At 37.6% G+C, this 13,542-nt stretch overlaps 1 protein-coding gene across 1 annotated transcript; it reads left to right on the top strand.

Moving 5' to 3' along the window:
* Positions 1-5,244: 5,244 nt before the first annotated feature.
* Positions 5,245-9,378, top strand: LOC148012060 (uncharacterized). The gene is made up of 3 exons (XM_087669418.1): positions 5,245-6,974; positions 7,797-7,943; positions 8,400-9,378. The coding sequence occupies exons 1-3, from the start codon at positions 6,010-6,012 to the stop codon at positions 8,848-8,850; spliced, it is 1,563 nt and encodes a 520-aa protein (XP_087525544.1). The 5' UTR covers positions 5,245-6,009; the 3' UTR covers positions 8,851-9,378.
* Positions 9,379-13,542: the final 4,164 nt, after the last annotated feature.

Below are 13,542 nucleotides of genomic sequence, written 5' to 3'. Positions count from 1 at the left end.
GCGTCGCTATTGTCGTCGCTATATGCGACGCTAATAGCGATGCATATAGCGACGCCAATAGCAACACCAATAGCAACGCTTCTATGGCATCGTCAATAACGATGCTTTTTGCGACGACGGAGGAAAATTTTGTTGTTTGTATTTTCGTCTCTTTAAACGTCGGTATAAGGTCTATATCTTGTAGTGTTGATTCCCTCAAGATTGATGTTTCACTATAGTGGTTCCTGAGAATTCTATAAAGGATAGAGAAGGCTAGTTAATAGTAAGTTGTGCAATGTCCGAAGTGTTAGGCCAATAAAGCTACCAACCAATGTAGCCCCATTAATTGACATCCTCTTTAAGCCTATGGTAGTCACTAGTATGACATGTGTTCAAGACTCTACATAAAAATAATATATTATGAATACTATATTAATTATGAGACCCAATAATGTAATAAAATAGTGCTCTATTGTGATTCCATCTATAGAAGAACATCCATATTCATTTGTAGATCACATATCAATGAACATGTTTGACTATATACAACTGCCAAAATTTCATCAAACTAGAAAGCACCTTTGATTTTATAGTTAGACTACTTGGACTAGGAATGATAATCATGCCATGCAGAATTGTAAATATGTTAAATAATATGGATCATGCCATTCTAACTAAAAATGATAGAAACACACCCAAAACCATTTTGAACATTTGTTGATGTATTGTACAAGATACTAAATCTTAGTGCCAGAGATAAGACATTTAGGGATACTTTTTAATGGTTATATATGTTAAGTCTTATATTACACTTAGCACAAGTATGACAAATTATCTAAAAATTGACTCCTAGATTAAGAGAGTTAATTCAACTCTAGAGTATATATTCAAAATATAAGTAAGGTAAATGTCTAGACTCTAGAGGTTGAGGACATAGATGCACAAAATAGAAACTATCTAGTATGATTGCATTTCCATGGAGTTTGTGGGAAATAATAAGAAGAAGCATGCAACATTGAAGTCATGCTCCATTTTTGCTAATGTATATGAAGGTCCACTTAGAGCACCTTTAGCAACATGTTTGCAAAATGACAAGGTTCATTCTCCTTGGGAGCACTTAGAGAACATGAACACGTCAAACATTCGCATTTGCGAAAGCTAGTATTAATATGTTTGCAAAATGAGAAGGCTTAATCTCCTTGGGAGTACCTAGAGAACATGAATAGGTCTAACATTATCATTTGCAAAAGCTAGTAGTATTAACATATTGTAAGAAAGGTCAAGACTTTATGCAACCTCTAAGATAAGAAAATTCTAAGATAAGAAAATCTTGTCAAGTTATTAATTCGGAATTGTTAGCCAAATTGCACCTAGTTTTCTTGATGAAAACGGTATGATCATGATCCCAACCCAATTATTATAGACTTCCAATGCACTCCATATCAAGGTTATGTGGATTCTTATCATGGTTCTGCAAGTGCATTTTCATATTCTTGAGATCATCTTATGGATATCTTTAATTTGTGTGTCATTGGTTGTTCTTTTGGCTATGTGTTTTGGACCGTTTGTCCTCAAGATTCTTCACTAGCATGCTTCCATTGTCATGGTCTCAACAATTTGACATACTTCACCATATCATTCTCACTTTAAGAGCTAGTTTTCAAATGAATGCAAACGTTAGAACTGGCCTAATGAGCTATTTGTGATTAATGGAAAATGTAATTTCCAAAAATTGACTTAGCTTAATATCAATGATCCAACATTTAGAAAGCCTTGCATCTATTTTCTCTTTGGGTTTTCAAGTTTTTGACGAAGCCTTGGAAATGATGTACAAACCAAATACTCACATTTTCCATAGTCTAACGGATATCATAAGTGTTCCTTAAATGATGGCATACCAAGCAATGCTGTTATAGATTTATTTTATGATATTTAGTAACCAAGTGTTAAAACAATATAAAAATCTTTATTCAAGTTTTTGCCATTTGGTTATAAATGCTACTAGCGTGAATCATAATTGTTGATGTTTCAATTTAGTAATCTTAGTAGAGTTGCTACAAGAATAAAAACCTTCTCTAACAATGATGGCATTTGGTAGATATGTCCATCAAGTAGTTTGGTGAAGCCTTGCAAATAATGTGCACATAAAATCCTTACCTTTTGCATAGTTTAAGGGATATAGCAAAGGTCCCTTAAAGGATAGTACACTAAGCAATGCTGTCATATATCCATTTTATTATTTTTAGTAACCAAGTGTTAAAACAATATACAAATTTATATTCAAGTTTTAACCATTTTGTTACAAATGCTAGCATGAATCATAAATTTTGGCTTTTCAATCCGCTAGACTTGATAAAGTGGCTACAATAATAAATCTTCTCTAATAATGATATCACTTGGTAGATATGTTCATCAATAAGTGTAGTCAAGTTGTTGTCCTTCACTTGGTATTATAAAGAGGGCCATGAAGGAGGGATGACTATTAATCATATAGGATGCTAGAATTTCACGGTAGAGGACTTAATTATGTGATTAGTTGGATAAAAGAGTATGCATTACATAATTGAGGTTTGCTTGATTTATTAGTGGCATATACCACATTCCACACTATGGTCTTTATTATACAAAGTGGTTTGAAGCTTTTCCAAATATAATTAAAATACATGTCTCCTCTAATGCTTTTGCCACATAGGACATGCCAAACAATACATTTAATTATTTATATCAATTATATTTAATGCATATCCTTTGTTGGATTGAATTTAAAATCTTGTACAATTGTTGAGGAAAAAATGTGAATAACTATGTTCTTATTAAAGGTTTTGATTGTAATTGCTATGCTTTGTATACAACAAGTCCCAAGGCTTTGATTGTAGTTGCTATGCTTTGTTATACAACAAGTTCCAAGGCTAATTACCCCATTGATGCAAGAGTTTCAAAGCATATTCCAATTATAAGGCCTTCTTAGGGTCATAAGGAAGGCATGCTATGTTGTTAATTATATATGCACATGTGGACTTCAAATACACATCAAATGCATAATGAATACATCATTTGTTGGAAATGCACTCTCGAGACATTTGGCATGCCTAACATACTCAAGGAGGGTCAATCAAGATTATCTAGGATGGTATGTGGTTCCACTTATAAAGAAGTACTAGTTGGCTTGGCCCATGTTGTAGACTAAGCTTGCTAATTGTGCTTTGCACAATTGGTGTCATTGCAAAGCTCATGAGGCCTCTCTCACATATTACAATCTTTTGTAGCTACAAAAGTATAAATTAGGTATTTAGACTTTAGAGATAATACTTTTCATAGAAAAGGGTGTTTGAATGTTGGGGGGGGGGGGGGGGGGGGTTACATGAGGGGGTTTATCCTTTTTTGAATTATATGGAGGGGGTTTGAAAATGCCCCTCAAATAGTGATTTGTAGGGATTTCATGTGTTGATCTCTTAAGGAAAATGAAGAACCAACCCAACACTTTATCATAGAGCTACAAATCTTACAAACAAAGCCACATTTAAGTATGTAATACCCAAATGCTATTGTGTAACTGTTGACCATTAAGTAAGTGAATTTACAAAGAATATGCAATTAACATAATAATGTAAAGAGGCCACTTATTTTATGAGATACACTATAGCATGTAACAAAACAAGGTTTGTAGTTGTGTAGACGGTAGTAAGATCTTACAATATCATCTTCATGCCCATGGTGAGGTGTTATGACATCATCTTAGTACAATTGTGTCAATGTACAAGAGCATCATGCTAATTTCGTATACCCAAATCAACACCCAAATCTTTGAACAAGTATGACCGTATAAGATTTCACAAAGAAAGAAGCTAAAGAGGTAGATTTCTTCACATATAACCGAAGGCATAATTTTAAAAACAATAAGGAGGACACAAGTAAGGTACCATGGAGAGCATGCCTCACTATCTCATCTCAAGGCTATGTGTGCTCAAACAATGACTTTTTCCTCACTATGATGACCATCAACTCTCTTGTAACATAAACATCATGTGATTTTTCAACGGTTCCATTAATTGATATTTTATCCATGCGATTTGATAGTTTGATAATGAGCTTCTCTTGGGCGCCCCAAGTTAGATCCACCAAACGAGAAATGGAACATTGCATAGAGCTCCTTCAACCCTTACAATGATTGCTTGTTGTGTACAAGGGGATATCTGTAATTTGGTCCTCGCATTGTATGGACATTGTAGGTCATAGAGGATGGAGGCTAGGGTGCTACTCTAAAGTTAAACCATATAAGACCCATTAGACGCTTGAAAAGTGTGTGCTTACCACCACTTTACACCACAACATGTAAAAAAGAGTTAGTGGGCGCCGCTGACAACTTTGGGTAGAGAGAGGTGGCTATTCAAAAAAAAGGTTCACACGTGGGTGGTGGTCACTCATAAATATGTACATCCATCATGTGGGTTCAATACAATGGATTTTTAAATTTTCTCTTTCAAGCTCTTTGTACATATGGCAATATTCAAAGATTGAATAGGAAGATGGTGTATTTTATTTATGATAAATTTACAGGCAAAGGATTTTTAAAATAGGTCTTGAACCCATGTGATAGTAAGGATTTATATATAGAGAATCCCTTGAGGTTATCACAAGTGGCAAGATGCGAGCAAGATAGGGGTGTGCAACTACAAACTTAGTAAAATGAGGGCCTGTGCACGACACTATACCAATTCTATTATTGTGAAAAGAAGATGGGATGTGGAAAGCTCCATGCTCGGCACATGGCCCTTAGTGTGTGTGTGCGTGTGCGGTGTGAGTGGGTGGGCGGAAGGGCCATGGGGTGTGTGTGCCACATGTAGTGTGCAAGCACACACGATTGAAGATGTGGGGTTAGTGTGATGGTAATGAGTTTAGTGGAGCAAATCAAAGGGTGTTTTGTTTGGACTTTGGTTTTGATATGGGTGTTGGGTTTTGTGTTGGTGGGTAGGGGAAGGTTCGTCCATCCATCCATCCATCCATCCATCATCCATCATATTTACAACTCGGGGGCCGATATGGATACCAGGCGTTGGCGCACCGCGCTCTACTCCAACTGTCAACAGCTGTCTTCAGCTTATTAGCCTTTTAATTTTATTTACTATTTAAAAAAAAAGATGAATGAATGATAGATAGACCTTTTGACTACCGCCCAAAAGAAAAGCCCTTCTCTCTCTCTCGGGCCTCGGCTATCTAATTTTATTATCCCCAACAAAAGACAAGCCACAGACATACCTGCTCCGACACACACGGTTTCCCTTTGAATTCTCTCTCTCTCTCTCTGTCTCTCTCTCTCAAATCACTCTCTCGAGTCTCCGGTCTCTGCCTGCCATCAGCTATATCAGCTGATTGTGCGTTGAAAATATGCAGAAAATTGATTGCAGAAAAGAGGGGCTTGAGCCTTGTATGCTTTTAGATGATCGCCCCATTTCAAATTTGACGGCAGCGTTGGTTCAACAGCCGCTCGCGAGCCCCAGTGTCGTTTAGAGCCCCCCCGCCCCCCGCCCCGCTCCCCCCCCGCCCATACTGGATTATATATGTCAACCCTGCTAACCCAGTTCCTCTGATATAATCCAGTCAACAGAATCTTTGCTTGCTTGCTTGCTTGCCTCTCAGCTTGGATATTACTATTAGCTGACCTTGAGACAGACACCCTTCAGCTAGCCAGTTTTGCAAGTGAATTTTCTCCATTTGATTATATGCCAGGTCGTTAAGCTTAGCAGTTCAATGGACTAATTATTGGATTTAGCACGTGGCTGCCTTTCTTTGGACCACCATTCATTGCCCTAAAGACCTGGTACTACAGACGAGGACGTTTTGAACCCGTCTCTCTAATAATCCAGCTTCATCATCAGCTCCCGGATCAGCAAACAGAATCATTCTGGATAGACTAGACTTCTAGTCTTTGTTATGTGATTTTGGTTTTTATTAATGTAAGAAGCTCCGAAGCAATCAGAGCAGGCCAGTGCATCGGATTGTGTGCATACATCTTGGGGGTGTAATTAGGGCATGGCAGAACCTCCTCCTGCTACTAATCCACAGTCGATCAAGGGAGAGCAATCATATGGGGATGATGAGATAGAGAGGGCCTTTTGGGCTTCTGTAGCATCAACACAAGCAGAATCATCATCAAACCCTAGCAGCAGTACTAGAAGTAATATCATGCTGCAAGCTCCACAGTTTAGTACCTCCATGAATATGCCTCCATCTGCTCATGTTTCAACTACATCTCCCCTGTGGAGCAGTATGCTTACACAGGATCCCTACCATGTACAGCAGCCATATCCTTCCTATTTGCCTCCTATGACACCATCTCAATACCTCCTAGAGCCTCCTGCCACTCCTTTCATCCCATGGCAAAGTATGGACATTGAACCGCAGTTCGATCAGCATCAATATGCTGCGGGCGCAGGCACCTGCGGCAGCATAGCCATGCACTTTCCCCACGTCAGCCTAGAAGCTACTGGCAATATGGAATCGGTCATGGCAGCGGTGTCACAGTCTGCGGCCTCAGACTATTCATATCTGTCAACAGCAATGGGGTCTTCATATGGCTATGGTGGATCAAGTACTACTTTCCATGATCATCCTCGGCGGCAGCAACAACAGCAACATCAACTGCATCATCATCCGAAAGATGAGCCCTCCACTTCAGGATTAGGTCAAGACCATGGCCTCATGTCCTCTTCTTCAACCGGCCACCGTGCCTATGGGTCCAGGACAAGTGCTATGGAGGAGCAGCTGCCATCTTCTTCTTCTTCTCCTGTCCTATTGGATGAGCCTTCTCCAAGCATAGCGACTGCTGCAGAAGCCACCTCGTCCATATCTTCTTCCTCGAGCGAGGACGAATCCATCAAAGCTGCAGCTGGAGGGAGCTCATCACAAGCTATAGATTACCAGAGAAGCAGCTCTGCATCAGATCAGAAAGCCCAGGAAGCTTCTTCACCGGACAAGGCCGAGCCAGGCAAAAAACAGTAAGACTAATTACCATCATAATTATAATCTCGGTTACCATTAGATCTGCGAAGTTAAATAATCAAATATCATCTTCATCATCAAAGGATCTGGGCGATTAGTAATAACCGAATCAGTACACTATTTGCCGGTTAATCGAGGTCAATCGATAATGGCTATTGTTGATCAATCCGCTTTAATTATGAAAGGCGATAATCGATCATGTTAGGGTAATTTTGTTATGATTGATCGGTCTGTTTATAATTATCTCTTAAAATTCGATAATCGCATTAGGGTAATCGTGTTGCGTAGCCCCATGGAATTCCTAAATTAGTTAGCTTGCCATAGAAGTTTGGGATAAATTATTATTCGTTTTTGGGCGTTCGCGGAGAAACTTAAATTATGTTTTCTCGTCGTGCATGCGCAAGCAAACGCGTAGACGCGGCATTGACCATAAACTAAGGCTGAATATGAAGATCCCGACCTCCCAAACTCAGATGGGATTAATCATCATCTCAACGTTCTAGACAATGACTAGATTAATCAAAATCAAAGGGATTACTCATAATCGTTAAGGTTTAGACGATAAGTAGATTAGGCTAATATCAGGCAAAACTGTATACTAAACGTCCTTGCAGGCCCGCCTGGACTCGCCGACCAAGTATTCAAATGGGTTAATAACCACTCATAATCAGAATGAAAACGAATATATTTTTCACTCATATTGAATGATTAGGACTGATGATCAAAGGGAACCGGATCATATTCCTATAATGTCGATGATCACATCGATGATTGTTATTTGGGTAGGGCGATGATATAATCTTTGATTGCTTTTGCAGAGGCAAGCAACCTCGCAAGAAAGGTCAGAAGCGCAATCGGCAGCCCCGGATCGCTCTCGTGACCAAGAGTGAAGTGGAGCATCTCGAAGACGGATTCCGATGGCGCAAATATGGCCAGAAGGCTGTCAAGAATAGCCCTTATCCGAGGTGGGTCTCCTACTTCCTTTGGTTTCTAATAGCATTAAGGTCTTTCACTAGTGTAAGCGTTAATTACAATCATTAATTAGAATGTAATCCTCAGGACCTATTTTTCCCTACACCAAAGTATTGCCACAACGTCTCTTTTGTCAATACCCCTTATACCAAATTCTTCATCAACAAAATTACACCAAATCATACCATTGTAACCATCAACAAAACCTTTCGTTACTAGTATGTGATCTCAACAATATTAGGACATGACTTGTTTGTACCACTTCCAAGAGCATACTATCTTCACTAACACATAACATTGGTATTATGAAGAGGTCAAATATTGTTCAATAGATCTTCTTATTGTGTTGAATGCTCACACACACACCTTTGTATGTAATGAGCATTGTATTCATATCTAGTCTTGAATCTAATGATCAATTGTCTTTATCTTCTCTTTATTATTTGTAGGAGCTACTATCGATGCACAAACAGCAAGTGTTTGGTCAAAAAGAGGGTAGAGCGGTCTTCAGAGGATCCAAGCATGGTGATCACCACATATGAAGGCCAACACAACCATCATAGCCCCGCAGTTCTTCGTGGTGCTGTAGAGAGCCAATATGCTGCTTTTGCTTCAACACCTTTCTCTTTCCCACCACTCCAAATGCCTATACAACTACCAAGGAGCAGTTATGACTTGGCTATGCAATTGCAATCCCAAGATCCATTGTCTTCCTCAATGCAACTTAATGTTGGTGCTGCTCCACAAGAGTATAATGTAGATGCTATTGAACGACATGCTTCGCAGCTTACACCTCAACTCACAAGTGGCAGTTCTAGGCCATTAGAATCCTTCGATCTTGCTGATCAAGGATTGCTTGAAGATATGCTTCCTCTAGGTGTGCGAAAGGCTCCTCAATAGTTAAGTTCAAAATCACCTTAAGTTATAGAAACTTTTGCTTGATATATTCATGTCAATGATATAGGGAAGTGGTGGTTAGTACTTTAACCTCAAATTTTATATACAAAGGCTAGCCACTAAAGTTACTTGTTAAGCATAGCCACTTCAAAGAAAAACAAATTCCCATCCTCTCTATAGTCTAGAAAAGAGTCTGTGGGGTAACATAAAATTGAGTGACAGAGAGAGTATGTTAAACCTTTGCATTAGGCTTAGGCTTTAGGGGATTTTTTAACGAAGACATGATCTCCCCATAAGGATCAACCATTTTCACCATCATTCCTAATATGAAAGCTATTTCAACTTACGTCTTTGTATTGATGTTTATGCCCCTCAGTTCATGTATATATTGAGGTTTACCCTAACCTATACAATATTGAGTCATTCATTTAGAATAACACAAGGAAGAAGAACACATCCTCAAATTTTTCCTTTGTATTTTTATGTGAGAATCGACAATAGGCTTTGTCTTCCAAGGCTCTAAATCTCTTGATTTGTTTTCTTAAGGGAATGTGCATAGAATATCTAAGCCTATAGGAAAATTTTTTATTGTTGTTTCTTAACAATTGAATGCTACAAAGGTAGGGGCCACTTTGTCAAAGTAAGCTAAGAAGTAAAACTATGAGTGGTCTCTCACAACCTTGGTAATAGTATGATCAGTTGTTTTGTCTCTAACCATTAATGGATGTAGTTTTGTATCTATTCATAGAAGGTCGTGATTGGACATTATTTGCAGATATCTAGACATTTTTCTCAAATTTTCCAAGCAATATAGGGCTTTAAAAAGACTAAATCATTGAGTAGTATTTAGGAGCACCTAGCACCATCTCACCTAATCTAACTCTTTTTCCTCCTTGGGAACAAAGGAATATAGATGCAATTTGCACCATTTTTACTAGTGCATTTGATTCTATTTTCACTCTGAATATTCAACACACATCCAAAGACAGCTTGGTTTTGGACATTTTGAGAATTGACTAATATGAAACACATACTAGACCAAGATTCAACACCAGGATAATCAACATATGATAGAAAACACATTCGAAGGAGAAGACATAACAACTTCAACCTAGAAATAAATTCCCACACTTTCTGTGGTTTGAAAAATAGTTTTTGGGGTAACAAAGGACTTAGTAAACATGATTGGGTGACCTAGAGAGTTTGTTTAAACCTTTGCAAAATAGACTAAACTCTTAGGAGATTTTTAAAGGACAACCTAATCTCCCCATAATTATAAGCCATGTTGACTATCATTGGGTATGGAAATGATCTTATTGTAGGTCTTTGTATTGATGTTTATGCCTTTGAATCATTTGTACATGAAGGGTTTTCTAACCTACACAATATTGAACTATATATTGATTTGGGAAAACACAAGGTACAAGAGCATGTCTGCCATTCTTTCCATTATTATGCGAAAGTCAACGATATGCTTTATGTTAAAGTCTTTGAATCTTTTGATTGGTTTTTCTTTACAACAAAATCTACATAAATTACCTAAGCATATATCCAATTTAATCAATGAGCATTACTCCTAATGCCATCACATCTAATGCGACTCTTATTCCTTATTGGAAATGAAGAAATATAGATGAAATCTACACCCTTTCTCTAGTGCATATAATTATGCTCTGATTCTAGTTCAACGCATATCTAAAGCTAGCATGGCTTGAGTCAAATTGAGAAATCAATATGAGACATGAAATTAGACTAGGATTCAACACCTAGATGATCAACTTTGAGCAGAAAAGTAGTGCAGACCTATCCTACGTGGATCAAGAATCTTAAGGATCAACCATAGTGATCAAGAACTAATGACCATAGAGTAGGTGGAATTTAGTGCCATGTTGCCAGAGAAGGAGATGCGACTAAAGAGTCATGATGGAAGAAATGGTAGAGATCCTACATTCATCGATAAAAAGTGAAGATAAACATGAGAAGAAGGATGAAAAGAAGAGATTCACATGAAAGTGCCATGACTAAGAGATGGAAAGAAGAGGTGCAAAGTGCCATTACTATAGAAAGAATGGCCTCATGGTGAAGGTATGCTCTACTTGCTCCATTAATACCTATACTTTCAAAATGTAGAACTATTTATGTTACTAAAACCTCACTTCGCTTTTGGTTGTCCATAATGAATTTGATACATAAGGCTACTCTTGGTCTGCATCCATAACTACTACTCTAAAGGTATTGTTCATAGGCCTTTAGGCTCTTATACAAAGCCATTCCAAGTAAGACAAAAAGATTGCAATATCTTCTAAGATTAGCCACTATGTTATCCTTTATGATTAGTCTAGTGTGGCATTCAATTTTTGACTATTGTTAGCCATTTGGCTTTTTTCTTGGAGAAGAGACCCCATGCCAACACTCAATTGTGGAGAAATTGTGAGTCTTATCTAGTCAAAGTTATTGATCTGAAAACAAGGGGATGTCAAATGGAAAAGAACCAAAGTATCATACTTTGTTTTTTCAATATGTTTTTTTATTAAAATGAAGTATAAAAGTACTTGGTTGTTGTGATCTACACCTTTTTGAAAGCATATCATGCCTTTGCTTTTGCCTAATCTTTACAATTGCCTATTGTTCTTTTTAATTTAAAGTTTAAGATATCATTTGCCAATCAATCATGCCTCTTCAAGCTTATGACCCCATTCTTAGCATTAGAACTTAAAATTAAGGCTTAAATCTTATTAATAAATCTCTTTCAACATCACTATTGATATAAAATATTAATGAATCTATTTCAACATCACTATTGATATAAAATATTGATAACCATTTCTTATGGCAATCTATTTTGATAAAATAGTGGTAAAAATATTAGCACTATAGAGTCTTCTACCAAAGGCAAGGACCCCATAAACACTACTAACTTGAGTTCGAGGTATTCTTAGTGATTAAGGCTTGTTCCTCAACTTAGAAGTTAGAGGTGAATGACTCTTAGGTGCTACATAATGGAGCTTTCCATCACATGACTAATAATTAAGAGTGGTACAATTGAGATACTTTGAGTGCACCTTAAAAAATGTGAGTATACCACATGTAATCAATCAAGTAATTCTTTTATTTGACAAAATTTGGATAATTTTATAGGATCACATTCGAAAAGATGGGGGAGAGAGAGGAAGCTTGAACACTTGCAAGATACACAATACGTAGAGGATGCACACAAGATAGGAAGCTAAAAACCCTAGTCTTTTTTCATCATCTTCTTCTCCACTATAATAGTCTACCAATAGAATAAGAGAGAGTACAACATACATAATATACAAGTGATCCATAGTGTAAACATGCTAAGTAGAAAGGTGACTAAATAGATATCCCATAACTCAAGTAGGTGAACTAATTGATGTCAGCTATATAAAGTGTCACTTGAATGATATGCCAATGCAAGTATCAACTCCGTTAATGATATGAATGTGAAAACTTTCATCCATGCACATGAGTATGAGCTTGACATCTCAACACTCCCCCCCAAGCTCAAATCCATGACCTATACTCCTAGTAAGCTTCAAAATCATCGAAGCTTTTATGTTGCTGTAGCCTTGGTGAAAATATCAGCACAACAACGTGCTTCTCTATGCTCACATATATGATATCAATGTCACCTGCCAAGATCCACTCTCTCTAATGAAACAATAATGAACACATGTGTTTTGTGCATGCATGAAACACTAGGTTCCTAGCCAACTGTATGCTACTCATGTTACAATAAATGACAAGTCTCATATCTATATATATTCCCAAATCATCAAGTAGCTTTCACATCCAAGCTACCTCACATGCTACCATAGCAATACCCTTATCCTCTGCCTCTGTACTCGATAATGCAACAGTGGGCTATTTCTTATTGCTCAAAGTCACAACCTCACTTCCAAAGGAAAAAACATAGCCACTAGTGGACTTCCTATCATGTACACTACCTGCCCAATCTGCATTAGTATAACTAAATAACTACACCCACTAAAACCTCATAAAAGATACCATAATCCAATGTGGCCCCTTGTTATTATAAGATATGTCTCATACTATCCAATTGAGGCTTACAAGGCACTTGTATAAACTAACTCTCCAAGCCAACTATGTAGTTGCAATCTGGCTTGGCAATAGTGGTAAAGATAAAACTTTCCATCCTCTTCATGTACATCACGGGATCCACATCAGCACTTAGCTTAATAGTTTGATCCAATATGGTACTGAGATTATCTTGCAATCATCCATACCATACTTTGTCAACATATTCAAGATGTATTACCTTTGCGAGAGCCATATCCCCTTAGATGTCATTATCACCTCAATGCCAAGGAAGTACTTTAGCTCTCCCAGATATTTCATATAAAAATTTTGCTTGAGAAGGTTCTTTACATGCTCCATCTCCTACACATGATCACCCCCAACAATCAAATTACCCACATGCAAGTAATCACAACAATACCCTATCACTCTAACTCCCAAAAAGTGAGTGATCTACATTTTCAACATGAAAACCAATAGAGGCAAGATATTGTGCTACCTTGTCATGCTGTGCTCTTGGTGACTATTTTAATCCATACAAGTCTATACTCATAATCAAGATGAACCATACTCTCATAACCCTATGCCTACTCCATGTGCACTTCTTCTTGCAACTCACCATCCAAGAATTCATTC

This window comes from Lygodium microphyllum, chromosome 27, assembly GCF_053477565.2.
Source record: "Lygodium microphyllum isolate KBCC chromosome 27, Lygodium_microphyllum_v1.1.10, whole genome shotgun sequence".
Classification (NCBI taxonomy): domain Eukaryota; kingdom Viridiplantae; phylum Streptophyta; class Polypodiopsida; order Schizaeales; family Lygodiaceae; genus Lygodium; species Lygodium microphyllum.
The sequence above is the reverse complement of the archived record's forward strand: the minus strand, read 5'-3'. Positions and strand labels throughout refer to the sequence as shown.